The 12,469-nt window shown below is 41.4% G+C and overlaps 1 protein-coding gene across 1 annotated transcript in view; it reads left to right on the top strand.

Annotated features, from left to right (window-relative positions):
- The first annotated feature begins 5,148 nt into the window (after window positions 1-5,148).
- LOC121529285 (ras-related protein Rab-26) overlaps window positions 5,149-12,469 on the top strand; it is a 137,812-nt gene continuing 130,491 nt past the window's right edge. Inside the window, exons 1-2 of the mRNA XM_041817081.1 lie at window positions 5,149-5,628; window positions 10,747-10,857. Coding sequence (XP_041673015.1) covers window positions 5,443-5,628; window positions 10,747-10,857 — 297 coding nt within the window. The 5' untranslated portion in view covers window positions 5,149-5,442. The remainder of the gene's footprint in view (window positions 5,629-10,746; window positions 10,858-12,469) is intronic.

The raw sequence follows: 12,469 nt of genomic DNA, 5'->3' as shown, positions 1-12,469 counted from the left end.
TTATTTTCTTTAACCCTCCCCACAAGCTCTGACTCATAGTTTCATCTAAGAAATAAGTGATTCACAATTTCATTGTAATCATGTTAGTATTTTTTTTTTCAAATGTTGCATGATCTGCAATGTTTGCAAATAGATTTCTACCAAAAAGAAAAGGTTTGTGTTCCTTTAAAAGAGATCATTTTGCTCCAGTCAGCATGTCTATGTGGGCCCCATATGAGTTATATGTGGGCTGCAATATGGGTCCCATGTTTGTTTGTCCATGGGTTCCATGGTGGCCCCACCTGTGACTGGCCATGCGAACTGCAAGTGTGGATCAGCCCCATATGAGTCCCACATAGGCCCCATCTCTAGAGGTCCAAGATAGACCCTAATTGTAGTAAACATGGGATGATGGCAGGGACGTCTAGATGGGGTCTATATGGGTCTGATACGGGTGGATTGACATTTGCAGTTCACATGGACAATCACAGGTGGGGCCAACATGGTACCCATAGCCTGCATATATGGGGCCAGCATGGACATGCTGGTGAAATCCTTGTTAGAATTTATTAGATAATGCTACCTTTACAATGGTAAAATTAAAGGAAAGTCTCCTTTAGATGTCTAATCTTGTTTACTTTCAAGGGGAGGGGGCAACATGGCTACAAAGAAAGGCACAAAAATACAAAACCGCAATATTTAGCAGTCTTAGTTACACAAATACAGACATTTCCCTTTGTTCCCAGATCCCACAGAAATGGCTGGGCCCCTGAAAGATCCAGAAAATAACCCCTACCCAGATGTTATTTAGTACTATCAACACATGCTTTTGAGATCAGCAGGATCCTGGGTAATATTTGCCTCCTGGGCACGATAAGCTCTGGAGCAGATGGAAAATCGTCTGTTGCCATGTTGCTGGTCTTAAATTGGCCCTACACACAGACATTACTGACCTAATGGTAATATTCAGTGGGCCAGCATTTAAAGTGAACAGACGACGTCTTAATACATCTGTATGTTTGCTTCCAAGTAATGGCAGGTATATTAGGGTTCAAAATTGTTGCTTTTATTTGGGATGGACCACCTTTTTGATGTCCTCCTTCTTCTATCTGCAGGGCCCTTGACTCTACCTGCTGAGCCTCTGTTGCTCTATTTAGAATGTATATAAGGGCCCTGTAAAGCATAAAATATAATCAAAATAGAGTTTAATTGTCAAAAAAATTATTTTGGAGGAACTCCTGGCCTCTTACACTGAGGTTCAAGCCACTGGAAAAGCTCCACTGTGGCTACACTAAGGTGCAGTGTTATGAAGAAGTGTTTGTTCCCTTTCTTATTTACTTTTTTAGCATATTTGTCACACTTGAAAATTACAATGAGTAGAATTTTGCATTTAACTATATTGTTATTTTTTTTTTTACCCTAACCCTTACAATATCTCAAATGTTTTCAATAGTTTTCAAAGACAGAGAAATTTTAATTTTAACAGACCTTGTCATGGTAGCTACCAAAGCTTGAGTTCAGTTGCAGTTGTAACATGGAAACCCCCCACACTCTGCATTTCCAGCAAATTAAGACCAACACTACTCAGCGCCACCCACTTCTATGACCTCATTCTCAATACTGTTGTAAAATGATGACTTTGTTCAATAAAAACAGCACCTCATAGTGTGAATTTATTAAACAGAAAACAGACATTTTGTTTTTATTAATAAAGTTCTCATAATGTGGGAGAAATGTATTTAAAACAGTTCTTCACGCTGTGGTCCCGGGATGCATGTGTGCTCTAACGTTGCTTCCAGTGCACAAGCACACTCATCCAGGATGAGTCATTGGTGCACTGAACGTTCACCACTTTTCCAAGTTTTCTCCATTTGTAGGTAATGGCTCTCAGTGTTGTTCACTGCGTCCCAAAGCCTTAGAAATGGCTTTGTAAACCTTTTCCAGATGGATAGATGTCAATGACTGTTTCTCATCTAGCTTGGGGCTCTTTTAGCAGACTTTACTTTTGGGGTGGGGGGTGGGGTGGGGGGCTATTGTTTTAAAAAATGCATTTTGTATTTACGTGGATTATCATTGTCTAATACTAAAATTTGTTTGGTGATCTGAAATATTTAAGTGTGACAAGTGTGCCCGAATACTTTTCAAAATTAAGTAGATAAAATAGTGGATCTCATTCTGGTAAAATTGCATAAAATTAAATAATAAATCATGATCTATGGCATGAGAATATATTTATATATTGTATATATTTATATAATTTGTATATATGATCAATCTTGCCATGTTTTATCTTTTAGATGTGGAGACTTTCAAGTACAATGTGAAAGTTCTCCATAATCACATTTGGTTAATCATGTTTATGAAATTCTGTGACACTGTTAATTAAAAATACATGCCTACAAATATATTTCATTACTCACTATGATTGCTTGAAGCAAAATGAGGAAGGGCCTCATGCTCTTTGCATGGAGCCTCCATATTATTAACACATCCCCTGACCTGAAGCAGAGGAGCGAGGTGATAGACTTCAGAATAAAGAGAGATATCGGATGTTTTTTCTTTTTTTTTTAATCTAAACAAGTGGCTGCCAGTTCCTTTGTAAATTCTGAAAAATAAATAATGCATGAGTGTAACCAGAAACTGTTCTAGATATGATTGGCAACTGGAGCCAGCGAAATCACCTTCAGAATTTTGAAGCCAATTCAAACATAGAGCAGTGATTTATGATCGCTTCATCTTTGGAGCTCTTTAAACAAATCCACAGAGAGAATTATGTTTGCACCCTCAAAAGACTTAAGATAGCATGTGATGTTTTCTGATAGACAGTTTCAGCATGATTAAGGTTTTTTTTAAATTTTGCATCCATAATGATGTTTTTATGCTTTCCCATCCACTTAAAGAAGGGTTGGATGGATGGTACAGGATAACTTGACTGGCTGGGACAAAGCTAAAAAAGGCTTTTAATTTGAAATAGATTTTCAAACTTGTGAAAGTACATCTTTATGTATGCTCCAAATATGTGATCCCCAGCTCTGTAATGTTTGCAGTCCTCTTATCAAACACAAATACACTCATGGATGACCTGGATTTTACCTTTTGCTTGCTGCTAGCTTTCAAAAACCTATCCAGCAACCTACCTTTATAAAATGCGTTCAGTCAAACTTTTAATTACAAGCACTGAACTCCAATGAAAAAAGACATAAAAAGTAAAAGCTCAGAGAAGCCTTTATGAGTGATTTGATGTCCTGTTCCATTAACCTAAATGTTTGAGAAAAAAATGATGTTGGGCCAGTTCCCACAATGTCTGCCAGCCTTCCTTGGAACATGAAAAACCATTGTTTTTCCTGAAATGAATATCTTCTGTGATACAAAAATGTACCACATGTTGGACTTTCATGGCAAGAAAGCTAGCAGATAAAAGAAATCCCTAAACATCCCTAATATGCCTGAATTTGCCATAAATGTAAAGGGGGTGGAGGGCAGTGGGGGCAACTTGGTGCCCTGTTTGAAAAAAATATTGATAGTGCCCTTTTGATACCCCTCATAGGAGCCCTTCCAGTGACATATTACCATAGAGGTGCCCTTATTCAGAAGAAAACATGACAAAGTGCACATTTTGGGGGCCTTCCCAAGGGATAAAATATGACAAAGCACCCTCATAGGAGCCCTCCAGTGCCAAAGTGCCTTATAAGATGTCCTTATGTGAAGGAAAACCTGACAGTGTCTTCATGAGAGCCCTTCAGTGACAAAGTGCTCATAAGTGTCCTTCCAGAGCTTCTAGGGTGACCTTTTAGGGACAAAACATGAGAGTGTGTACATGGGTGCCCTTCCAGTGACATAATGCCCTCTTGGGTGCCTGTCCTAAAGAAAAAGTGCCCGTCCTGAGGGCATAAGTCAACAAGGTGCCCTCATGGTTGCCCTTCCAGCAACAAAGTGCCCTCGAGGGAGCCACTACTAGGGACAAAACATGACAAAGTGCCTTCATAGATGTCCTTCCGTTAACAAAGTGCATTGATAAGGGCCCTTTAAGGGACAAAACATGACAGTGTCTCCATGGATGCCTTCCCAGTGACAAAGTGCCCTCATGGGTGCTTGTTCCAAAGACAAAGCACACTCATGGGTGCCCTTCCCGAGGACATAAGGTGACAAAGTGCCCTCATGCTTGCCCTTCAAGAGGACAAAGCATGACAAAGTGCCCTCATAGGTGTATTGGTGCCTTCATGGGTGCTCTTTTAGAAACAAAACATGAGAGTGTACATGGATGCTCTTTCAGTGACATAATGATCTCTGCCATTGCCTGTCCCAAAGAAAAAGTGGCCTTCCTGAGGACATAAGTCATCAAATTTCAGTCATGGATGGTTGCAATTCCAGAGGCCTTAATATGAGAAAGGGCCCTCACAGGAGCCCTTCCAGTGTCAATGCGCCCTCATCGGTGCCCTTCCAGTGACAAAGTGCCTTCATAGGAGCCTCTCTAGTGACAATGTGTCCTTTAGGGACCTGTATTAAGGACAAAACAGGACAAAGCACCTCCTTAGGTGTCCTTCCAGTGCTAAAGTGCCTTCTGGGATGCCCTTAGGGGCAGGGGAAACATCACAGTACCCTCACGGATGCTTCTCGAGTTGACAATATGTGATAAGGTGCCCTCATTAGTATCAGGAAAAATGTGACGAAGGGCCCTCTCTGTGGAGAAAACCTGACAGAGTGCCCCCTAGAGGGCACCTGACCAATACTGGAGAAAATTAAAGTGCTGGAAGCTCCTCAGTACAAAGGTAATTTTCACTGACATCCTCACTGGTGTATCGTTGTAAAAAAAACAAACAAACAAACAAAAAAACCACTGTAAATTTTACAACACAGATGTAGTAATTCACATGGTACTGCACATTTAATCTTAACTTTGTTTTTAAACTATATCCCTATGAACTGTTGACAAACTGTATGCTGGTACCCAGCTGTAAACAGCAGGTGCCCTCTGTATTATTTTCGCCCCTGCCCCTCAAACAACCTGAGTCCGCCACTGCTTAGTCTGCAAGCTTTACCATTTGGAACATGATGATAAGAAAGTTGAATCTTTCTGCCTTCAGGCACTGCGCAGTGTAAAGTACAGCGCTTCTGTGCCGTGATTGCTTTGCGCTCATGGTGGCGTTTTGTGCCACATCACATGTCATGCAGCTCCAGCGCGCAGAGCTCAGCCTGTTGTCCTGAGGAGAGCAAGCTGTCAGGAGCAGGAAGCGGCTCCACTACAACGGAAGCGAGCGTAGTTTTTTTCTATTTCAGCACTATTTCTTTCTGACTTTGTGTTGAAAGGTGTGGAAGAACATGCCTTCAGCGCGCAGGTGAAAACAATCTGCTCATTATCGCTGCTGCAACTTTTCAGCCCCTACACCTTGGGAAGATTCGCGCGAGCTTTGTTGTTGTTATCATCAGGTTTCGTTCGCTAAAATAGTTGAAAAATCTTAAGAAATGTCTCGTAAGAAGGCAGCCAAAGGCAAAGCCGCGAGCAGTAGCCCGTCCGCAGGCAGCCCCACCGGAAAAGGGAGCGGGAAAGGAGCGAGGAGCAGCCCGGGCATCGTTCAGATGAACGGGGTGGTCCACCCGAGCAGACCCTCCATCAGCAACAGCAGCGAGTTTTACGACATCGCTTTCAAGGTAAGACGCCTCATGTTGTTCAGTTTACGCACTAAAACAAGGTGTAACTCGCATTAAAGTGCGCGTAATTCTAATCATTTTACGCGTAAAATATCAACACTAAGTATAGTATAAAATGTCAGCACCATAAAGGTAATGTATACTTTATTATGCCCCTTTAGGATGGGGATTTAACAGGTTGATATGTCCGTAGTAAATCGAGTATAAAAGAAATGTCATTGTTTTGTTGTACAACCACCTTTATTCATTAAACAGCAGCGAGCTCCTGGCACCAGCTGTGTCAATATTCAATCGATAACAAGGAAAGGTGCACGGTGCACAGCCCTGCTCCAGCCAACAAACAAATCATTGAAAGCGCTGCGTAGTGCGTGTTTGTGTCAGCAGCAGGTTACTGAGTTTATGGTGATCTTTTGGCGTGCTTCACCCAACCATAATGTGAGCACTTGTGCGTGTGGAGAAGTGTCGCTTCACCGCAACACAAACAGTTTTCACACCCACAGATTCTCAGTGTGCACTACCGTCAGAGCTTCAAGGGACTTGTGCCACCTCCTCCATGGTTTTGAAGCAGCTGTTTGATGTGAGTGCATGATGGCTTTGTGTTGCTCTTTTTGTTGAATAGTTGATTGCAAACCTCTTCACTGTTTGAGCTGTAGTGATGGCTGCAAGAAATTATTTCCCTAGTCAATGAATCTAATGATTATTTATGCAATAATTATGAAGTCAGAAAGTTCTGAAGGATGCCCAAAGTACAGTCTTTAACTGCTTCTTTTGTGAAACAACCAGTACTTTTATCTAAAAGGCAAAAAGCTTCAAGAAGCTTGCAGATGCTTAACATTTAGCTTGAAAAATCTAATCCACTTTATTTATATAGCACACTTTAAAACATTAAAAGAAAAACATTTTTAAGTGCTGCAAAGTGAAAACACTGATCATAGAGCACAAACACAGCAGAAATGAAAACACTAGGAGGAAGGAAATAAAAGCAGATAAGAACAACATAAAAAGATAAAAGATACAGCTATATTTGGTTTCACCCATTTTGATAAGCTATTGCAGTAGGGGTGCTTGAATCACATTTTCTTTCCTAGCGTCCTCTCTGTGTGAACTTGACTGATGATGATATTGATACTGAAACCATCTATTCAATCAACAGCCACAGGGGGCTGCCAGAGGCGGGGAACGCTCACTGGTCAACAGTCAATCACAGGGCTGACATACAGAGACGATCAAACAGTCAACACTCACACCTATGGGCAATCCAGAGTCACCGGTCAGCCCAACCATCATATCTTTGGGCTTTTGGTGAAAGCCGGAGGACCTGAAGGGATCCAACAGCAGGATTAAAACCAGGAACCTTCTTCCTGTGAGGCAGCAGTGCTAACCATTTGACCTCATCCTGGCACAGATATCAGTCATAGTTTGTGTTTTGCTATAGCAGCTGGTTTAGCTCATGGTCAGTCTTCTTACCTGTGTAGTGTACTGGGAGCTACAGATGGCAGTGTAACCTGAAAAAGAGATCAAAAAAAGTAAAGCAATCTGCCTTCAGACCGTACTGGCGGACGCTCTAGCAGGCTGTTCATGCGAGATGTCATCTCTGTCAGAGTGGAAGCGCTCTGATTTGTTGGTCTGGTGTTAGATTTTCTTTTCATGGACTTTACTCATAAACAAAGTCTGGCAATTACATTTGTGAAATAACCACAATGCAAACATCAGACTTAAGAACATTTCATAAATAAAACAAGAAAAGTCAGAGATCTAACGTGGGATTAAATTAGATGTGTACACGAACCATGGCTTGCTTAAGCTTTGTTGGCTTTAGCCAAAGCTAACATAGCTACGCTATTAAGTTTACTACATAAATCAGTGTAGCTAATTTAACTTAAGTAACATGAGCTTCAGCAAACATAGCCAAAGCCGACTTAGCTATGTAGATAATGCTGCTATGTGAGCTTAGCTTTAGCTATGCCAGCAACGTAGCCTCATTAACTATGTAGCTTCATATGTAGCAAATGCAGCTTGTAAGGTATTCTTGCTGCATAAGAATGTTTTCATTGAGGACAAGCTTTTTCCCCTGTACTCGGCTTCAGTAACTGTTTTGTAATCATGTTTTGCAGGTAAGGTTTTCAATGTTTAACTTTTGATATCCTCACCCTTGGTAGGAGATGGTATCTCACGTGAATGGTCTGCCAGAGTGGCAGTCAGAGATGTACTGTCTGCAGCCAGGCTCCTTACGTTTTCCAAAAGAGCAGTACAAAAAAACTTCTTCCTACCTACTTTCAACAAGTATTAGTAAGTACAGTAAAGACAACTGAATTACACAATGTGATGATTCATATATCACGTTGGTTTGTGTGAATAAATTAATATGGTTATTGAAAATCTATTGGGCTTATTGAACAGGCTAAACTGTGCAAATAGTAGGGCCCTATGATTCATGTGTTAACGAAATCATGGATAGAATTGCAGAATTGGCCAGTAAAAATAGAATCTACAATTTAACGTGGAAATTGCAGAAATTGAGTGAATTTGACTAAAATCCTGTGTTTTTTTAGAAAGAGAAACATGTATCAGTGGAATATGTTCCGGGGGAATACTTAAAAGGTGGCACAACGTGTGCCTCACTCAAGCGGCAACCTCTGGTCCTAAAAAATGAGGCCAATGCGGAAGTACCAAAAATTGCTATACCGCAAGTGTCCACTTGAGGCTGGCTGCAGGAACACCGGAAGTTCCATCTGCACACATGTTAAACAGCCGGTTTTGAGACACAAAATAAACTGGTTTACAGCCTGGTTCAAAACATCAAACGTGTTGCATTAGCTAGTGTCTTATTGTGCTCCTGCTGTATGGGGGGTGAATTTTTTTGTACCACAATTGTTTGGATTATATATAGGATGAAAGCTGATTCGCACGTCTCATTTGATTGACAGATAGCTGTCAAGGCAGAGGCTCTGTTTCTGTCAACCGGAATGCTAGCTGACAGGCTGACAGGAAGTCGCGCTTAGTGGGCAGGCCGTTAGGTTGATCCAAAGTTCGGTTGAGACCGCGATTTCAATATAGAAGCTTACACAAATGGGCTTCAAGAACCATTTTAGCCCGCCTATTGTAAGCAGACGACTGACGTCACACGGGGTTTGTCCAGTTCTTTCTACAGTCTATGGCCTCACTTCACAAACACTCATCCCGCCCACTCCTAAAAAATGTCAAAGCAGCTGCACGAAAACACCGGCAAACATCACTTAGTTTAACACAGAGCAGTACCATGCGACATAATGTTGCACCTTCAAGAAAACTCATCCGTGCTTTGAGTTATTTTACCTCACAACACCAGAGAGTCCTGGAGAGAGAGAGAGGTGTGTCTGCGTGAGGCACACAGCTGAAGTTACAACTTGAAGACCTACTCATCCCTTGGAGGCTTCAAACTCGAGATTTTATGAAGTCCCGTAGTCTAAATTATGTTAAATTCAAGTATCTATTAGCTGAATAGTTCCTCCCATAGATACTGCAGTTCCCTTTGGTCGCTTAACGAGCAAATACATGTCTGCATTAACGTAGTGGTCTGATATGAGGCAGACAGACAGCAATGTATAGAGGGAGATGAGGAGAGAACTGTTACAGTCAGTAGTAAAACAATGCAGAATCAAACTGCATGCACTGGGTGCCTCTGGTAGGGGTGCAGCTTGGTAGCAGCTACATCATGTGTTTTGTTGCTCTGGTTGGTCTGTAAAGATGTGACAGATGGAATGTTCATCCAGTCCCCTTCCGAGTTTTCTTTCAAAGGCTCCGCCATTTCCCAAACGCTGTCTATGAGTGTTTTTCCAGATGGATGAGTGAAACAAATCCATCTGGCGTGTCAGGTTAGGAGAATGTCCTACCTGCAGCAGATGAGTTGACAGAGCTTTTTCTCCAGCCACCAGCTGAAGGTGCTGCAATTTCATGTTAGTGAGATTCACAGTGTTGATGTGCTTAATGCTAGGCTGCTTGGCTGCTAAGTTTATAATCAGATAAACAGTATTTAGTCAAAATCAGCTAATGATCTCTTGCTGATCAATCGGAGCATCTTTACATTGCAGCCCTTTCTGCATATGCTAGAATTCTAATCGCTGTCTTTTGTACACTTGCTTTACATGCACTCTGTACCTTCATTTAGTTGTGAACCTTGCATCTGTATGTTCAAGCACATACAGTATTCCCTTCACATTCCTCATTAACTACCTCTAAATATAGCTGTAATACCTTCTTTGATGTTTCAAGTCTGTTGCATGTGCAGGGCACCTCATTACCAGCGGAGCTTTGCGGAGATTAACCTTTACTGTATTCCCCCTTTTTTTTGAAGAAATTGCAGCAGTGCATGTGCCATGTTTTTTTTTTTTTTATTTCTCTACCCTCTTATCATCCTCCTACACTGAGCTGGTGAGAAAATTGATTGCATATTATTTATAAAAACCCAAGGGCAGGAAGAGACCAGGTGCCTCCTCCTGCACAGTCCTGCAAATATTTATCAGCTGCATGCAGAACAGGTAGCAGAAACACAGACGGAGAGCAGGTGATGAGATCTTCAGACGTATTAAACGTAACCCTGTTCCACCTCTTCATACCTCTACCTCTGTCTTTCATCTCCCTTATCTGAGCACCCAAGAGACCCTTGTGATTGCTATACTTGAGGACTCAAAGTCCCTCAGCCAACCTGGTGGCTTTAATCACATCAAACCTTTACATTCATCTTCAGAGGAATAATGTAAGACTGTGCTTAGCAGTAGGAATGAAATCTGTGCATTTACATGGTCGAATTCTGTCGCACGCTTACAGAATGGACATCTTTCACTGGTGGCCATGATGACATTCTCACTCATGTGCCAACTCCCCTGGAAAAGCACCAGAAAACCAGGATGGATTTAGCTGAATGATTCAAATGTTCTGTTTCATTTCTGAGGACAAATAATGACAGACTGGTCTAAATTTACACATATGAGCAAAAGATCTCTGTGTCTATTTTCCTTGGCGGTTCTATCGTTTTCGTCTGACATTTACCTCTCTCTATCAATCATCCAGACAGTCGAAGTCTGTCTCTTGCACCTCATTTTCTGCTTCTTAGTCTTCCTCTCTTGGTTTCCTGCGCAGGTGATGCTGGTCGGAGACTCTGGGGTGGGGAAAACATGCTTACTGGTCCGTTTTAAAGACGGAGCCTTCCTGGCTGGCAGCTTCATCTCCACTGTGGGCATCGACTTCAGGGTGAGTTTGAAACTGAATAAACAAACACACACAAAAACAATACCAGAATCCTCCTTATTTAAAGGAAAAGCAAAGCACCTTCCCTCAAAACAGGTCATCTATATTAATGGGAGCTATCCAGCTGTCTCTATATGCCTAGAGGCTATGTAGATCCCATGTAAGAAGTCTCACCATAGGATATTGATTTCTTAAATTAGTTTGACATGCTTTAGTTTTCGAGCCCCCTGTGGTGATAATAGTGTCTCTCATGTGCCAGTTTTGTGCTCCCTCATGGACAGCAGAGACAGAGCCTGTCCATCTTCTTTTCTAATGATCACACTCAGGTGTATGTGTGCCTGGGAGCCAGAGACAGGTGATCAGTCACAGCCACAGCGAGCAAAGAGAGACCCTGTTATCACTGGCCAATACTGAAGTGACCTTAACCAGAGGGAGCAGCCATAGCTGCAGCCATGACAAACTGCTATTAAAACAACTCTAACTCTAACATAATCCCAGCTTTTCAGGCTTTTAGGGTGTTTACATTTTTAGTACGTTTTTATGATGTAAAACATTTTATTTTTTGTGCAGTCCAAGTCAAACTGGGCTTAAAAAATACATGTAAACATTTTAGTTTACCTGAAAGCCTGCTAAACGAGGTAGAAGTCAAACTTGGGCCGTTTTCTTACAGTTTAAGTTGGTTAGATTGTTGCAGGACTACATGAGCTTTGATTTGTGTTCACAAATTCACAGGGGGCATTTAGAAGTGAACCAAAATGTGAGATGTTCATTGAAAATGCTCTCTAATTGGTCCGATTTGGAGCTAAACGTTGGTTTAATTAAACATGTACAAAGAGATAAATGCATAATAAACAATCCTGAGTCACACATAGATCCTTAAATAAATAAATAAATTACAAAATTGTATCAGGAAGAAATTTTATGTTCATTGTGTTGTATCAAAACAATCTAAATCATTGTGGTAACAGCACCAAATGAAATCATTCACACTTATTAAACAACAGGAGATGACATTTAACAGCAGAGGTCCAAAAACAACCCCTTTGTTTTTAAGAGGGATGTTCTCCTCAGCACATTGTGTGTATCTGTCACAGTGAGGGGCACAGCTAGTAGGGAGTATGTGTTTATTAATCGACCTTGGATCCCATTATTTCTCCAAAAATTCTTTTCAGAGTTCTAATTCTGAAGCTAATTCAGGTCTGCCTGTGGTTTTAACACATTTTCCTCTGGTCGTGGGAGTCTGTTTTATTCAAAAAGAGGTATGCGTCATGCAGTTAGAGGTTAGAGGTGGTTCATGTTCTCACTACAAAAAAAAAAAAATGAATAAAAGTGCTATTGGGTCCACAGCAAAGTTTGGAGGGTCAGCTTTCACACTAGTGCAAACAAACTGAACCCACTCATTAAACAGACTTGTTCCTTTTACCCAAGACTCCTAGACCAGTGGTTCTCAACTGGTCCAGCCATAGGACCCACCACCTACTATGATGTGAAATAGGGACCCAAATTTCTGATTACCCACGCCAATGAAATCGGCAGGGGGTTATGTAAAGGGCTCTGTATCTTTGTTTGTATGTGTACAAGATAACTCGAGAACAGAAAGTCCGATCTTCACCAA

This window comes from Cheilinus undulatus, linkage group 21 (genome assembly GCF_018320785.1).
Source record: "Cheilinus undulatus linkage group 21, ASM1832078v1, whole genome shotgun sequence".
NCBI classification, from domain to species: domain Eukaryota; kingdom Metazoa; phylum Chordata; class Actinopteri; order Labriformes; family Labridae; genus Cheilinus; species Cheilinus undulatus.
This window is presented reverse-complemented; position numbering and strand designations above follow the sequence as displayed.